Source organism: Chinchilla lanigera, unplaced genomic scaffold (assembly GCF_000276665.1).
Source record: "Chinchilla lanigera isolate Chin_1 unplaced genomic scaffold, ChiLan1.0 scaffold00052, whole genome shotgun sequence".
Lineage (NCBI taxonomy): Eukaryota > Metazoa > Chordata > Mammalia > Rodentia > Chinchillidae > Chinchilla > Chinchilla lanigera.
The window spans coordinates 12,231,390-12,249,871 of NW_004955453.1; the positions used below are offsets into that span (position 1 = coordinate 12,231,390).

Here is an 18,482-nt window from a genome sequence, read left to right on the forward strand (position 1 = left end):
AAATAACAGTACTGCTATATAGGTAATCATAGTAAAGGTGCATGAAATAGCTCTGAAGATCTGTCCTATGATTATTTAATAGTTTGGTGATGGAGATGACTACAGTTCTCCTGATAAATACTTTCCTTAAAATAGGTGATTTACTATTTATCAATGTGATAATTAATGGCAGAATTCCTGCCTGTAGTCAGTCTTGCCAGTGGCCTAATATAAAACACCTGGCTCGAGAAATGTGTAGACTAATAAATAAGTTAATAAGAAGTTCTTAGAATTTGTTGAAGTCATTATTTAGGAGCCCCAGCAAAGGAATACGAGAAGCACATTCCACAATCCAAACAGTGATCAAAGTAGCCATTCTTTCTGCCCGTCTTGGCACACGTGCTGGTCAGGCATGGGTTGATTAAAGCAGGGATTAACTCCCTGCTGTCCCTGGTTGGTTTGAATGCCCTGCGACTGCCTGCAGACCTGGCTGGAACTATGCCGGGCTTGAACTCTCGGTGTTTTCTCTGCTTCCATTCAGTCTGGCGGGTGGCAAGCTCCCAGTTTTCCTTACTCATACTTCACTAAGGTTTCCATAGTTGCCAGAGCAACATCCGTAACAGCAGGGACTGAACTCTTTCTGCACAGGCTGGGCAGGTTTCAGTCACCGGGGATCCCCTACTCTCTACCCCAAGCTAGGATGTTGAAAGATCTCCTATGAGCGTTAGTGCTCTATGAGATCTGCATAAAACAAGTTCAAGAAATGGAATTAAGCCCAGGGAGAGCGATTCTTGCATTCACAGCTTTGCAAAACTAAGGGCAAAAAATCACATGGTTATATTTGAGCATGGATGTGCCCTTTCAAGTGTTCTCTTGGCTTTCAGTTACTCTTGTGTATTTTAGGCAGTCTGACTTCTGAGTCTTCCCGGAGCACTGATAGCTTCTGTCTGTTTACACGTTCTTGTTTCACTTACAGACCTAACACTGCCTTGTTGGATCCCAGCTCCCCGGAATTCTCTGCGGTCGTATCAGTAGGCGACTGGCTCCAGGCCATTAAAATGGACCGGTATAAGGATAACTTCACAGCTGCTGGTTATACCACGCTAGAGGCTGTGGTGCACATGAACCAGGAGTAAGTACTCAGCGATATAACACGAAAGGGTAAATCTAGATTTCATAGTATTTCCCTTTTTATTTTGCTTTGAGCTACATAATCATCCTACTCATTAAAAAAAAAAAAAAAACTGGAATGCCTCTCATTTTGATTGTGTACATTTTTACACGGCCTCTCTAAAGCACCTACATCGTTGCATTGAGTTACTTAAGCATTGTAACACACCTGCCTTGTCGTGCTGCATCGATTGTGGCTGATTCAAATGTGCGTCTGCATGACGTCCAGGAAAAGAGATTCGCAGTCCTCGTGACTTTTTGTCTCTCTCTTCTCTGTTGCTCCACCTACAGTGACCTGGCAAGAATCGGCATCACGGCCATCACGCACCAGAATAAGATTTTGAGCAGCGTCCAGGCAATGCGAACCCAGGTGCAGCAGATGCACGGCAGGATGGTTCCTGTCTGAGCCAGTACTGAAAAAACTCAAAACTCTTGAAATTAGTTTACCTCATCCATGCACTTTAATTGAAGAACTGCACTTTTTTTACTTCGTCTTCGCCCTCTGAAAATAAAGGAAAAAGTACCTGCAGCATTGCTTGGTGTACGGATGGCTGACGCTGTGAGGCTTTACCGAAGTGACGGCCGGCCATTGGAATTAGACCTGGAACAAATGGTTTCTCAGAAGTACCTAAGTCCTTGCCAGTCTGTAAAATACATGTACCTATAGAAATAGAACTCTGCCTCTGAGTTTCCATGCTGTGTTTGCTGCCAGACACTGAGCTTCTTCTCCATTTGGAATCACACCATAGTGTTTTGTTTGTGGCATAAATTACAGTCATTTCCCTTCACTGGAGTGAAGACCATGCCCAGGAACAGTTGTGAAGGACTCAGCTGTAGCTTTTAGGGCCTGGTTCATAGCAAGGAGAAAAAGATGGTGAAAAAACCGTGAGGCTCATGTGTGTTGCTTCTTTGGTGCCCCAGTCACCTGGTGGATTCTTCAGACACAGTGGGGCTGGAAAGAAAAGGAAAGAGGATTAGAAATAATGTAGAACTCAAGCCCCATAACCCCTCACTGGACGAAGGAAGTGTGTTTCTTTGGGCCTGAGGCTGTGCCATATTAAGTCTTACTTGTGGACCCTACAAACTTATCATAACTACCTTATGGATAATGGGCTGTGACAATCTGGAATAGGAAACTTTCATACTTCCCTCCTTTTAAAGAAGCAACCCCAAATCTGTAAGGTAAGTTGAAGGAATCAACAATGAATTTTCTGAAGTGAAAACTTTCCTCTGTGTGTGTGTGTGTGTGTGTGTGTGTAAACATGATCTCATTTGAAACAGTGAATAGCAAGTATTTCTTGAGGTCTACCAGGTAGTGTTGGGGTTTTTGTTTTCAGGGGTTCAGGCCTTTCTTGATAATAGAAAAGGACATCAAGTGTAGTATGATTCTTCTGACATTCTTCTAGGATGAAGTGAAATATAAATTATACAAGGTGAGGTCAAGTTCAGAAAGATGGTTGGTTCCTTTGGCTGTACTTTCCCTCACAAAGAATTCCTTTGGTACCAATCCATCGTATCGTCTGGGTACCTGACAGTAACTTTAAGGACCTTTCTCTCTAACTGTTAAATCACATACACCTTCCTTCAGAGAGTTTGCCTCATTGAAAAAGTGCTAGGATGTCTTTTCCACTGGTCTCACTTCTGTCCTATTCCAGAAATCATTGCCCCAGACAGGGTTAGCTAAGAAGGATTTACCAAGATGTCTTTGGGAGATGTGGCATGCACTCTGACTTCCTTCTGATCAGAAAGTAACCTACTAAAGAGTGCATCTTTTATCTATAAATTCATTAGCAGCTTTAAGTGCTTCCATTTTATGATTTTCTTCTTAAAATGTGTGGCTTTGTTCATTCCTACAAGCAAGGGACCTAACTTTGCACTGGGAGAATTTTAACTTAAAAAAGATTCCATTTTTATCATTTTTAAACAACAGCTTGGCTGATTTAATGACCTTTTATTTCCCTCTCAGTTTTATCCTGAAAGCTATTTCTTATAGAGCAAAGAATGTAAAATTTGATGCTGTCAAATCATGACAGTTTAGTAGAAACCTTTTTTTTTTTTGCAACATAAGTTGTAAAAGCCTTTCTGTTCAGAAGGAAAGTAAAATTTGTTTTTAAAACTGCTTCAACAATTTTTTATTTTATCACCCCTTTTGCTGAAGTCTATGAGTTCTAGAAATTCATGTTAAAAGTTGACAAATATAGATTGGGCTTTTAGGAGATTTTTGCTTGTTTGTTTTTCTTTTTCTTTTTTCTTACTTTTAGAAAATGTTATTATTAGTTCAACAAAGCTGTGGAATATTTTAATAAATCATTCCAATTCCATTAAGAAAGTATCATAGAATTGTACTTTAAAATAGACAGCTACCTTGCCCTTACAGATGTTGAATAATCAAGTTTTACTTTCTTCTTCTTCTTCTTTTTTTTTTTCTTCTTCTTTAGACAGGGTCTCACTATGTGGTTCAGTCTGGCCTTGAGGTCATTTTGTAGCTCAGGCTGGTCTTGAACTCACAATGATCCTCCTGCCTCAGCCTCCCAAGTGCTGGGATTACAGGTGTGCGCCACCGCACCTGGCACTTCCTTCTTTTTCTAAACATTGAATATATTATATTCAAAACAGAACTTTTCTAAAGAAAGGATATGCTGATTCTAAAGTATCCCGGGAAATTAACACTGTATACTATGCCAGATTAGTTTTGTTACTATTTGTCAGGTATCCCTAAATGAAATAATCAAGTAAAGACTAAAGGAAAGAATATAAAATCTTATGTCATTTAAGAGTTGCATTTTAAATCTTAATTTTAACAGTTGAATATGTTAGAGTCACAGCCAGTAGAAGGACCAAAACAAACAAAACAAAGAAAACTTTCCAGGTACCTAAAATAATAACCAGCAGCAGTAAAAGTGTTTACTATTGCCACTGCCTCCCGAAGTGTGAAAGAGATGCAAGAACACTAGAAATACCCCATTACTTTCACAGTTGGAGCCAGACTCTAACATCCAGACAGCTATGAATTCTAAAGCCATTTGAAATGTTGACACTGGGAAAATCACCCCACTGTTCTTTATAACTTACTTCGTCCCCTGTAAATTAGGGAAATAATGATGACTTTGTGATAACATATTTCCTGATGCATGATAACATTGTATGTGTGTAGGAAATGTTCTTGTGGACAGCACAGAGAGCTCCTGGAAGAAAGGGCAGTCTTCCTCCTCCAGTGGCCAAGTGTAGCTCCTCTGTCTGCTGTCTTTCACTTGTGACCCCGGATGCTTCACTGCACTTGCCAGCGTGGGATAAAATGCACTTTAGTAGTAGGCGTCCTGCAGATGAAGATCCCTATTTTAAATGAATTGATGGGTATTTGGGACTAACAACTATACAAAAGTGGTAGCCCTATCAAATTATTCTGAAGGCTTAACATGCATTGTTTACTAGAAAAGTTTATGAAATTGTTATTTTATAATTGGAAATGCCGTAAAGTGCACAAATACAACTCCATTGCAATGAAGAACCGGATGATAAAGATATTTTGATGTCTTTATGGCTGCTCAAAGGAGCAGAACTTTGTTTACTTAATCACAGTTAATTCCCTTCAATAACTCATGACCTCTTCATACACCACATGCTTTGTCTGATCTTTGTTCAAGAAATTCCCCATCACAAGGGAGTTCTCTGAATTCAAAGGCAAGAGACTGTTTTTCTTAACTCTTACTCTAGCACCAACTAGATGTAAACCTTTACATTTCTACTCTTCTATTTTCATATGTCTAGTCGTTTCCATTCATTTCAACTCTACAAAGTCCTCACTTAATATTGTAAATATAGTTCCACAATAGGCGTTAAGTGAAAAAGGGGGTTGGTAGACTGACAAGGGACAAAGGTTTCTGAGACCATTCTTTCTCTGAGAATGGAATTCCTAGTAGCAAAAGAAACTCTTTATTATAAAGCTGTACTGGTGGGTATTCCTGGAATCACAGACTCCAAGAAGCTGCCGCAGGAAGATCCCAAGTTCAAAACCAACCTGGGCAATTGAAGGAATTAGTGAGTCCTTGTTTCCAATTAAGACATAATAAGAAGGGCTGGCTGGGAATGCAGCTCAGTGTGAAGAACATATATTTAATTGCAGTACCCCCCAATATATAATATTATATATAATAAATCATTGTACTATATATGGTGCTTACCCACATGCTGCAATTATATTACAGAGCTTTAAGGTTGAGTTCATATTCTACTTTTTCTTTCCATAAATTCTCAAATAAAACTACACTGCAAAGAAAGGATATCTTCTGAAGATATTGATAACAACACTCTACCCTGCATTTATAATTTCCAATTTTAAAAACTGATTACTATATGAATCATTGGTGACCATGGTTTATTTCTGTCTCTCAAAGTAGACTACAATGTTTTGGACACGTTTAATAGTGGTCATTTAACTCAAAGAAAAAACTTTCTTTACTCCTGCACATACACCAGATAAATGATGGGACAAAATAAGCACAATCATCTGTAAAGGTGCATTTTAGTCTTAATTTCTGCACTACATTTGAGCCATCAACAATTAAACACAGTCTCTGCAGCAGGAGGCGTGGTCCAAGGAGCAGTCTTGACAATCATTTGTCACAAGTGAAAGACAAAATTCTTTTGTCTTGGAAAGAAAATTCTTTTTCTTTTTTAATTAATGATTTGACAAACTGCGAGGATCATAAGGAGCCATGATGATGCTTTGGGTCATCCTGGTCTCATTCTAGGCTCACGTCTGGACCTCTAGGGTGTGGTTGGTGCATTCTTGGTGTTCCAAAGGAGCCTGGAGCCGTGAGACCTCCAATATTGGCATCAGAGTCACCGTGCCCTTGGCCCCAGCCTCCTTGTCCTCTCTGACTACCTGTGGGTCATGTGGATCTTTTACTAAGTAGATTATCTTGCTCTTTAGAAGTGGCTTTATTTTCAAGGAAAACATCCATTGCTTTTTATTTCTTGGTTTTGTAATATTCAATCATTACGGGTGAGCATCAGTGGATTATTATTTTTTCAAAGGAAGAAAGTAAGAACTCATGATCTCCCTCCTAAACTACATTTATGGAGCCCTATTACCACCTATGAATCTGCATTCTTCCTCACGGTATAAGTGGGTCATGAGCTGTTAGTATTGGCCAGTGTTGTGTCTAAAGTCTTGTTCTTTTCTCTGCAGGGAGTAAATTCTGCTATCTCAGCCTCACAGCCCTTCCTGTAATCACAAAGCCCTTGGAAGAAAAGAGAACACACCCTCCTCAGTTCCTTCCAAATGTGTTTCTTCTGCTTCTATGATACCAGTTGGGGCAAAGACACAGTACCTGAAAAGGAGAAATGTATGACTTTAGAACCCCATTTCCCAGGGAAATCAACAGAATTAAAGTTCAGCATCTGTTCTCCAGTTGCACGGAGGAATGTACTGTCTCACGGCACCAGCTCTGCAGAGTTCCGACTCCCAAATCCCTCGTGGTTTTATTTATATGTATTTCCATACTTCATTCCTGTATGTCACTGCCGCATCAGTGTGGCAGCGAGAGACCAGAGGCAACAGGTTTTACTATGGACACCAGTTCGGGTGCCACCACGCAGAACAAAGCCAGTTCTCATGAGCTGCCTATGATATGCATTGCTGAAGTAACATTTTACCCAGGGTGTGCCATTGCAGTGATATAAATATATTTTTTCCTAGACTAAATATGAGCTGACTATCTCTTTTGATGTGTGTACATAGGTGTGAGTGTGTGTGCGTGTGTGTGCATAAGTGTGTGTGTGCGTGTAACCTCATGCTTCAGACTGCCTGTGAATGTTGTCGAATGCTACATCTAAAAAGTTCTGGTTTCCTACCAGTTCAAAGATAAGAACCGTATGATGCAATGGGCTTGGAGACCATGCCCTTCCCCTTCCTTGCAAAGGACTTGGAGATGTTAAGTGTCCTATATCTATAAGTGTGTCTTTGTAGCTGCCACATTAACCTTAAAGAGTAATTCTACAGCTTCGGAAAGAGGTATTTTCACCTTAATGGTGGAATAACTTTAGAATATAAACCCATTCAGGTGACAGCCCATCATCACAATCACAAATTCTGATTGAATTCAGCCGGCTCACCAATTCCTTGTTGGAGAGAGGAAAGGGGATGGAATCTGTCTGGTAGCCGCAAACGGAGTACAAGTAGTTTTTGTTTCCCTGCATAAATGGACTTGTTGAATGCGAACAAATATATGCAATTCATATACTTTTGCAGATGAACGTAGATATGTGTGTCAGCTTTGAGATGATGCGTCCAGATTAATACTTTGTCTCCCAATGTCACGGAAAAATACATGCCAGTGACTCTTGAGATTAACATAGTTGGTATGAAATGGTCTGAAGCAATTTCAGGTTCCCAAATTACATGGAAAATTCTACAGTAATGAATATGCAGCTAACTCCTCTTGCCCTCAAGGTGTATCAGTCTTCTAGAATCTGAGTTCTGGTGTGTGAAGATTCAGTATTGATGCGATATGATACCAAACTCCAGCCAACATACTGCCATTTTACATAACCTGAGTGGCTGCCTTGCTTATTCTAAGCTATGGTTGCAGGACCTGCGGCCATGTGTATAAGCTATAACATCAAATCAGGGAAAAACGGAGGGAAAAGATTCTGAACCATATTATTGTTGTTGAATAAGTAGAGAAAATCATCAATAAATATTTATTGCATTCTGACAGGGTGTGTGGCATTGTATTCTCATAGCTATGCCAGAGTGACAAAGTTAATTCACCCCTTTTTGGGGACCTTAATATATTTTTAAAGGGATGTGCCTATGCATTGATGCCTGAAAAATATGTATAAAAATGAGGTTGAGTCTCTGAGCAGGTCATCTTTCCCAGAGGTAAGGGTAGGAGGCCAATTTCGTAGTCTGTGTCTAGCCCTTGAGCAAGCACTGACTTAGCTTGGATGCTAAAATCACGCTCAGATCTTCTATTATGAAGCTGTTCCCCAGCACCAAATCAAGTAGCTTCACCATGTGTCTGCAGGCTCTGAGTTATTTTTAGCAATCTTATAAATGAAATGTTCTGGTGTGTTTAAAAAGTTACTTTAAAGAAAGGTTGTTCTCACTACACTGCTAGCGTGTGTGTTCTGAGACTTCATATTCAATCTGTGAAGGATATGTGTATTAATCCATACACTTGTATAGCCTCAATATTTGTCTAAAGACACTTCTGACCAGTAAAGGAAAGTTCTAGAAGCAATATTTTCACTTCTTTAACATTGTCCAAACAACATCAAACATTGATACACACTGAAGAGTGCATTTATTTTTTGTATCACTCCAAGTATGTTGGAATATGCAAGGACTGTGTGTAAAATTAGAATGTACAAGGCATATTATAATTTAGTTCATACGGAAAAAGAAATTAACAGAACATTGCTTGGTTCATACATGTTCCAAAGTTTGAGTGATCTTTTCAGTTAGACATAGATTTTCTATTTTGTTTTAATTTGTCAAGGTATTTTTCTTTCCTTCATGAACCTTAGGTACACATAACTTATGTCATTTATTTATGGTCTTTTATACCTAGTTTGTAAAATTGTAAAATAGCAAACTAAATGCAAAGAGTTTGCATTTGAAAATAATAAAGTAGTTGCTGTATACAAACTTGAAATCTGGTTTTGTGTTTTCAATAATTTTTTGCTATATATAAGCTTTCTCTAAATTAATTATTAGTTATAATTTAATCACAGCAAAATCTTAAATTGTAATGGCACATACTTATGGTGGATAGCAAGCATTGGCTTATTTTCTATTTATTTTCATTGTACTTGTTTATGGGATACAGTATGATAACTCAATACGTGTCTACAATGTGTAAAACAGGCATTGGCTTCAAACTCTTACCCTTGAGAATAATGCAGTAGAAAATCTGATTTTTAAGGCCCTGCATTCTATTGTAATTAGAATTATGGGTTTGGGTTGGAATTTGGTCTTTACCACTTACTAATTGTGCAGTCTAGGGCAAGTCTCTTACTTTCTCTCCATTCATTTCCTTGTTTGTACTATGGCAATTACACCGCTAAAATCTTTTATAGAGATTAGTATAGTAAATTGTTTAATACAGTATCTAGCATCTAGCCAGAACTCAACAACTAGTACTTATTCTCAGTACCCTTTTTGATGGTACAAATCTCTCTCTGACATCTCCCCTTTTTCACCCTCACCTACATCTTTGTTACTAGAGGTCAGGTTGAATTCTTACCAGGGATTTTTAACCTGGATACATGGATCCTTGGGCATTCATTGGTGTTCCAAGGGGTTCAAGAGAATCCTTAAAACTGCACATGCTAATGATTACATTCATATATGCGTTAGATGTGTTTCATAAATATTTCATCAGATTAAACAATATTTAAAACTATAATCTTAAGAGTGAGCACTGTCCTCCTGATACTATATCATTAGCTAAATGACTAATTGGCCAAGTTCTTGTCAACTGAAAATCAGGCTCAAGACTTAATGGCATACTAACCAAAGCCCTAACACCAACTGGCTTAACAGCAATGACACGCCCTTTGGTATTACCAGCAACATTTTAAAACATGGAGAATGAAATGAAAAGAATTTAAGAATCTGGGTCATATTAGGTTATTTTGTCTTTATTTATTACATCAAATCAGCTAGAATCGGCTCTATTAATATGTAGGTAGTTGCAGCATATTTGGGATTTGTGAGCTACTAGGCTTGACATTTTCCCCCATTATTTAGCAGGACCAAAAGTCAGCCTGGAAGTATTCTGCCCTCCTTTTTCTAGGAAGAGCTCATAGAATGGCGTCAAAATCACCACATGCAATCTCACCAATAATTTAGAGATTGATTCCAGTGTAACAATATGAAATTTTGTATTTGGGGAAATGAGTGCTAGCTTTTGTCTGCAATAAAGTAACTCCATATTCTCAGTGGTTTAACAGACTGAGCATTTAGCTCACATCACAGCCTGATGAAGGCCCAGAGGATCTTTATGGAAACTTCCAAACATTGACCAATGTATCCAAATTTCCTCTTGTGAGGCTGCCATGTTTGGTATGTAACCAAAGCTCACCACATAATGAGAAAGAGATGTAAACGAGAGTGTTGAGGAAGGTCTGGCCATTCTTGAAAGGGAATTTTGCTTCTACCTCTCTCATCCCTGGACAGAACACCTTTCTTTGGCCATACACAAGTGCTAGGAGGCTGGAAAATGTCATTTTAAATGCAAAGAGCAACTGAAACTGCTTCTTTGACTCTGAGTTCCCATGAACATGTCCACTGAATATTTGCCAAAGATGGAGAAAAGCATGAGGAATGCTGAGTTGTGCTGGAACACTTGGATTCTCATCTTTGGATATCCAGATGCTGTAGGGATTACATTTTTTGTTCTGCAAAATCATCTCTATCCTTTCTTTAGCCATAGCCTTCTGTTTATCTAGAGAAGTACCTGGCTTTTAATGTTTAAATTGCTTTAGTTACTCAACCTCCCTAGGAGGAAGGAGACAGATGGGGAATGTAAAATATACCCTAATCTCAGGCAAGAAATTTGAAGTTATTTTTTCTTTAAAAATTCAACTATAATATGCAAAACCAGGCCACTTCAGCCCTGTGACCTAAAGCAGATGGGTGAGACCTAAAAGCCCTCTTTTGAGGCTTTGAAAGAACTGGAGGCCAAGCTTATAGACTTTCATTTCATTTAACATTTTGGAACACATTTAAATTCTTACAACAGTCTAAAAAAACACAGGAATATTTTATCCTCATTTTATAGAGGAAAAGACTAAAGCATGGAGACATTAGAAAGTAATCCAAGGTTACTCCACTAATAAGAGTTGGAATTTGGAATTTAAACATCAACAGCTGGAATCCAACAACTTGCCCCAAGCTCGGCACCACCCTGAAGTGTACGACGTTCCCAAGCTGCTCCACCCCATCAGATTAAACAATTTGTCAGGTGGGTATGTTCCAGTTTGATGGCAGTGCTGCCACCATAGCAGGGTATTGCCACCGTAGTTTCGAAACACCACTTGCCTGTCCTCTTGCCGGGTGGCTTCTTTTTCACTGATTTGTCATGTTGATTATTTTTGGTAAGCTCTAAGGGAGCAAATTATAACTTCAGAGCAATGTTCATCTAACACACTGTGTTTTGTAGGGATTAATCTTCACATTCTACTTTTCACTAAAAGCAGAGTGCAATCTATTACAGCTAAGATACTGCCATCTGATATATAGCCAGGGAGAGGTAGTGATTTTCTTTAATTATCATTTCTATGTTCTAAGCATAAAAGCCACAAACAGCACTTCTCAAATGCTATTCTTCACTTTGATGATGGACCGCGACAAACACAGGCTAGTCGTTAGCCAAACAGAAGCAAAAGATGGGTCCTAAGACAAGAGGAAAATTAACTGAGGCAGAGGCCGAGCATGATGTAACAAGTTCCTTTCCAGGTGTGTCATGTTGGGCAAATGGGTTAGCCTCTCTGAAACTCAGTTTACTCATCTTTAAATTGGGAGTAAATATTCTCTGTCATGATCCTTTGAGAAATCAATGTAGTTGATTCTGTGGAAAACTTCTGTGCTGGATGGAAAGAGATGTTTATGTGGGAACCATGTGAATGAACGCTGTTTTCCAAATACAGCTCAATAGAGAGCGGTTAAGTATTTAGGGAAAGCATCAGGTTGGTAAAATACCGATGAGTGTTACTCAGTAGGCGGAAGATTGAGGTGGGGAGGGTTCTCTAGCCAAGAAATATGGAATAACTGAAGATTCATAAAGGACATTGGCATATGAAAGGCTCTGAAGAGTTTTTCAGTAAGGAAACCAATTTTGCTACTTTAGCCTTTTGCAACTGTATTTGAAAATGAAATCTTTTTAACACCTCTGGGGGATGAATCTATTTGGAAACACATTTTGGGGATTTCATGTGAAAAACTAGAAAAAGACTGAGATGCTTCTCCTGTTGCACAGAGCTCAGCCCTCCGAGTCAATATAAGAAAAGCTCGAGCCTGCTGGATCCTGGCCCACTGTGCACCCCCAGCAGGTCCTGGGGCATAAGCTAAGTGCTCACCTGGCTGCCAGCTGACTGGAGATTTGCCCCTTTTCCTTGGTGGTCCAGTGACTAGTATTGGATGGGGAGAGAGTATGTGGCGTATGAGGCCAGGGTTAGAGAGATTGCGCTAATCCAAAATGTACTGATTTTAGAACCCACATTGGAGGTAGCAAATCGTACCATGTCCACCAAAGTCATGACCTGGGCTGAGATATCTGAATTCTTCCAGTCACAGCAAAAAACCAAATGGATTCTGACAGTGAAAAAATGCACCACACACTTAAATCAACAACCTAATTAAGACTTGTAGCGGTATAGTGGGTTTTGGGCTGAGTTATTTTATCCTTTCCCTTCAGAGGAAGTGCCCTGAGCCATCGCCTGCTCCCAGTTGAGTGGGTAATAGACCACTGACATATCTTATTTCTGGCAATCACCCTGGACATAATTCTTTGTTTACAACACTGATGTAGAAAACTTGATGAATACTTGGAGGGAAATAAAATTAGGACCCAGGAACCCAGCTAAAATCAACTTAGTAGAACACAGATATTGCTTTGTGCAGAGCTGGAAAAGATAGCCATGAGAGAAAGTGACTGGAACGTCTACCCAGAGAAACTATATATTATACCCATAATATGTAAGAGGCAATTATAGCCTACTAATCTGCAGTGTATCACTACCTAGCAATCAGATTGACGTATTCTAATGAGACCCATGGTGTTTGTAATCAGACTGGCATTGCTTATTCATATCTCTATTCCATAAGATGCACTTTTAAATGGCTCAGATTGCACCAGATGCTATAAGAAACAGCATTCCATTTTATTCCATTACCAGCATTTTTCCCTCTTTCAATTAGCATAATTTAAAATCAGCCAGAGGCAAATGTGAGGGGCTGGAAAGTTGCAAAGAAGTTCAAGAAATACTTGATGGAAAAGAGGCAAGAAGACACTCATGTACAACAATTTTTTTACAGGCAGGTGAACATTGCAATTAATAGAGTTCGTCTTCTTTAAATTGCTCAGAATTTATTTCTGTGACTTATTGGAATATTAGAGTCTCTTGGGGGCCTAATTGCCCTGTAGGTTCTTGCTTCTGCATTATCTTGTGAATGACATAATAGAATCACTACCTCATTTACCATTCAGTTAAGGTTTAATTGAGTTCATCTCTTTTTCCCTTATAATGGTGAGGAACTTATGGAATCAACACACGTTCTCATTTGTATCACCAGACGATGCTCACAAATTGCCCCTTTCTGAATTAGGTCTGGGCTGTTTATAAAATATCTGAAGACCTGCACTGACATCATAAAACTTTTCCCTGATGCAAAGGGCCATGAAGCTAGAAACAGTAGCTGCTCTTTAAATAAGAATTGGCATTTGATATAGGGAGATTAATTTCTCAACAATTTACTTTCCCAGAATCTTTGCATCTACCTGGCAATAAAGTATAACCCCTCTCCCCAGGCTGTGTCTAGGGCTTCTGTGGGTAGTTCTGCAGCCTGCAGTCCCTGTTAGATCTCTTCCTCTTCCTACCTAACAGGATCCAGCATCTCTGTTTACATCACTTGAGTGGAACTGACAGATCCCCAGCTATAAAGTAACCCTCATTCACCAAACTCAAGTAAACCCTCCACTTCTTACTGGCTCAGAGACTGTCTAGAGGGAAACTTGAATCTTTTTTCCATGGTGTGGAAACCATCTTTCTTACACCCTACCCATCCTCCCATGAACAAAAGGCAGCGATTCTTCTGGCAGTCACTTTGCGACCATAAGAAAAGCTACCCTCAGCATGAAAGTGACACCAAAGTGAAGAGAATCTCAAACAAAGCAAGTGTGGACCCAATGGTATGTACTGCAGCAGGCTGGTACAGCCTCATAAGAGCTGTTAGCTACATTTTTCAGGAATCTCATGAGCCTGTTCACGCCATCTTGGTAACTTAAATTGGCCATTGTGGGGCTACTTACACCATGGTAATGTGCAAAATGTACCGATCCAGCTGCTGTCTCTCTCTCTCTCTCTCTCTCTTTCTCCTTTCTTTTCCTTTGTATTTCTGTTTCTCCTCTTTCTTCCCATGAACTCTGTGAGGTACCCATTAGCTCAAAGAGAAACCATTTACCACCACAAAAAGGGTATTTTTATAATTTCTAACTCACAGGTAAAGAAACTAAGGCCCAAGATGTAAATGTTGCTTATCCAGTCTTCAGAGAACTATGTACAGTATGCCGGGGTGCAAAGCCTTTGCAGCCTCCATGCATTACCTATGCTACCCACCTGGCCAAGCCATCAGGACCCTAAAACAGTGTCTCTTGGAAATTTCCTTCATTCTTAGTCTGAGCTGGGTGACTCCACCTGTCATTGTGTGCTTCCCTTGTTTAGAGTGTTTCTTAACAATGCAGAGGACTTATTGGATTTTCTGGTTGTTTTCTTCCATTAGATTTTAAGATAGGGGCTGGGGATTTAGCTCAGCGGCAAAGTGCCTGCCTGGCAAGCGCAAGGTCGTGAGTTCGGTTCCCGATACCAGAGAAAAAAAACAAAAAAAAAAAAAAAAAAAAAAAAAAAGATTTTAAGATAAACAAAAGTAGGAATCTTATTTTCTCTTGTCTATATCTTCAGGCCTAAGACCATGGTCACCCCATGGTAGCTGCTTGATCAATGCTGGCTAAATTACTTGAATGAATAAATGAATGAAGGAATGAGTCCTTGGCATTGGTTGTTACTGCACTGAAATTCAAGGAAAGAAAAAATCTCTAGTATTACCTTTAGCATATATTCTTATATCAAATATATGAATCATCATAAAGCTATCAAGACTCTCCACTTCCCTTTATTTTTTCCCCTCATCTTCATCATCAGATAGGGTCTGCTGGGTATCAGACAGATGGATGAATGTGTTAAGAGATATTATAAAGATTCTTGTCTTTTGTGTCAAATAGATTGTGTCAAATTCCAGTTCCATAATCACTTGCCATGTCATTGTTGATAGAGAGTACATTTCCTCATATGTAAAATGGAGATGATTTCTAGCATTTGAAGGTTGCTGTGTGCCACTAAATAGTTGATAAGTAGCAAGATTCATGGTAAAAGATATTCAAGAAATGTCTATTCTTTATCTTCTTGCTCTGCAACCCTATCTACACTGTGCTTTATTTTTCCTCCTCTGAGGGTTATTTCCTGAGATTTAATATTTACGAGATAAATAGTAAGTATTAAATACTTCCTGAATAGATAGACTTCATTTACTTAGTGTGTATATTATAAATTACTGCTACTTCATCTTACTAATCTCCATGACAATAATGAGTAAATAATAACCACAAATTTTAGCATGCATCATGAGAGATTGGAAGTCAACAAACTATTTTAAGTTGAATCCCTATTACTTATGTGTGTTAAGGTTTTTAAGATTATGTTATAATTTGCTTCCATTCTAAATTAGATCCTGTTGCTTTACTAATGTTTGTATGCACACAGGTACACGTGAGATTGCAAGTGTCTGCATGTGTGTGAGACAGAAACTCAGGGCTGGTTCACAGATGAACAGAAGGTGAGCCCAGGCCATGACAAAAGTGACGTATATTTTGTTATGCTTTTATCTTTCATTCTAAAAGAAACACTTAAGGAAAGAAGAATGGCTGGACTGAGTATAGACTGAGTTACTCTTGTCCTACATGCAGTGCTAAGATTAGATAAATTTACTAGGCATGATGGGAGATGCTTGTAATTCCAGCAGTTAGAACCTGAGACAGGAGGGTCATTCGTTTGAGTCTAGTCTGGGCTACATAGTTAGTTCAAGGCTAATTTAGTCTACAAAGTGAGACCCTGTATTAAAAAATTGATTATAAGCAAGACTTTGGAAAAGATCCTATTGACTATTTTTTTCTGAAAGTTTTTTTATTGGTACATGTTTATAGTACATATTAATTACATTCAATTTGGGGAGTGAGTACATGTACACAACACAGCTTAATTCTTTTTACATCTCCTTTCCATCCTTTCCTGCCTTCTTTAATCTCCTGATTCCCTTCCCATTAGCAAAAGCTCTATCTCCCTGTTTCCTATTATCTATCTTTTATTTTGCTATTTAATTTATTTGTAGTCTGGGCTTTTCATACAAGAGAAACCATGTGATATTCAAACTTGTGTATCTGATTTATTTCACCTAAAATTATGGTCTCAAGGTGCATCCATTTTTCTACTGATGACTCAAATGTATCTTTCATTATAGCAGAGTAGTACTCCATTGTGTATAAATACCACTTTTTTAATCCATTCATCTGTGGATGGACATATAGGCCACTTTCAAGATTTAGCTATTGTGAGTTGTGTTGCAATAAACACAGGTATGTATGTATCACTGTGGTATGGTGTTGTTAGCTCTTTTGGGAAAATATCTAGAAAGGGAATAACTGGGTTGAATAGAATTTATAGTTTTAGTTTTCTGAGGACTCTCTATGTTGATTTTCATAGTAGTTGTACTTACGTTACCCCCAACAGTGCAGAGGGGTTCCCTTTAGCCCACAGCCTTGCCAATCTTTATTATAATTTGATTTCTTGGTGGTGGTATTCTTTCTGGAGTTGGACAGAATCTCAAGAGTGGTTTTAATTTACATTTCTCTAATGGCCAAAGATGTTGAACATTTTTTAATATATTTATACTTTTTTTTCCGAGAAATACCTGTTCATTTCAGTTGTTCATTTCTTGACTGGGCCTTTTATTGAGGGGGTCTAATATTTTTTAGTTCTTTATATATTCTAAGTATTATTCTTCTGTCCAAGGAGCCCACTGACTATTGTAAACATCATATTTCAGCCATCAGGTGAGCCCATATTTAATAGCTGATGATTTTGCCCTGAATAAAATGTTAATCCGTATCAGTCTGCCTGAAGCAGGAGGTTCCAGGGCTGGACATGAGCTGGCTTTTGTGTTGCTAGAGAAGATATATATATATATCTTCCATGAGGCCCACCATACAGAAGTGAAGTTTATCTTGGACTCGGGCACGGGAGAGCTTGGAGATTTGTAGTGGTAATCGTTAGTGGTCTTTGCCTAGAAGGGAGGTTAGGAGATAGGCAGGGAGCTGACCTAGTCAGGAGAACTGGGTCTATGGGATGGCTGCTGTGGAAAGTTACTCTCCAAATCACTAAACCTCAGTTAGGTTTGGAGCAAACCACATCTTCCTTAATCCAGTCCCACGTATGATTTGGGGAGACTGAGCAGTGAACTGACGGTGAGACTACAGCAGAGGTATTAGGGCCCTATCAAGAAAATTAGACACCCAGGAGAGCAGCTATCAGGAAAACTGTGTACATCACAGCAATGCTAAGGGGAAGAACTGACAGATTTGGTCTGGATGATACAAGAAATAGGAAGCTAAGAAATTCATGGAAAACTTAGAGATCATCTGCCCATAGTGGTGGATGGACCAAGTTTAGACCATAGAAAAGAAATATAAAATCAGTTTGTGTGCGTGTGTGTGTGTGTGTGTGTGGTGTGGGGGATCAAAACTTGGGCTTCATACCTACTCTGCAAGGGCTCTATCACTGAGCTACATCCTCAGCCCAGCCATAACATGATTTTGTAGCAATAGACAGGTGATTTGCACATATGTATGAGGCAGCTTTCTTGTCCCTGAGACACCTGCTACTTGAAAATTAAAGAAGGAGCTATTGATTTGACTCGAAGCTTTAGAGGTCCATGGTGTGTGGACTCCATGGAGGAAACATCGTGGCAGAGGGTGTTGTGAAGCTACTTAGCACCTAGTGGCTGGGCAGCAGAGAAAAGAAGCAGCAGCAGAGAGGAAGGGAACAGTACCCAAGGTCTCACTGCTACAGCCCACACAGACACACCCAGAAGTGTGCTTTGCTAATCCCCTGGGTGGTTCCCAAGCCAATCAAGTTGACAGATTTACTCTCCACCATGGAGATTTTGTATTTGTTGAATTCTCAACAACCAGGTTGCAAGTTTCATGACTCCTATTTCACTACTACGGGAAACGAGAGTGAAATAGATCAAGCCATGTGTCTAAGTTTTAACTGCTTGTAAAATGATCACCCTCAGATTTGTGTCCTGTCTGTCTGCCACCCAAGATGCACTTTCATAACACCATTATGCCTCTTCAGGAGTGAAGGTAGGACTGGAGAAGGGTGTGCTCTGCTCTCCAGTTTGGGGTGGTGTCCACTAAGTGAACCTGTGAACGTATTACTGTCCTTGTGTTTTAGCAGTTCTTTCGCTTCTAAGTTGTCTATCACTGTCTTGA

The 18,482-nt window shown here is 39.2% G+C and overlaps 1 protein-coding gene and 1 long non-coding RNA gene across 3 annotated transcripts in view; both read left to right on the forward strand.

Annotated features, from left to right (window-relative positions):
• Epha4 (EPH receptor A4) overlaps window positions 1-8,810 on the forward strand; it is a 140,400-nt gene extending 131,590 nt beyond the window's left edge. Inside the window, exons 16-18 of the mRNA XM_005395504.1 lie at window positions 956-1,111; window positions 1,441-2,331; window positions 6,341-8,810. Coding sequence (XP_005395561.1) covers window positions 956-1,111; window positions 1,441-1,555 — 271 coding nt within the window. The 3' untranslated portion in view covers window positions 1,556-2,331; window positions 6,341-8,810. The remainder of the gene's footprint in view (window positions 1-955; window positions 1,112-1,440; window positions 2,332-6,340) is intronic.
• A 9,391-nt stretch (window positions 8,811-18,201) lies between these two features.
• Window positions 18,202-18,482, forward strand: part of LOC106149762 — a 36,026-nt gene continuing 35,745 nt past the window's right edge. For both annotated transcript variants that reach the window (XR_001236132.1, XR_001236131.1), the window contains exon 1: window positions 18,202-18,353. This is a non-coding gene — a long non-coding RNA (uncharacterized LOC106149762). The remainder of the gene's footprint in view (window positions 18,354-18,482) is intronic.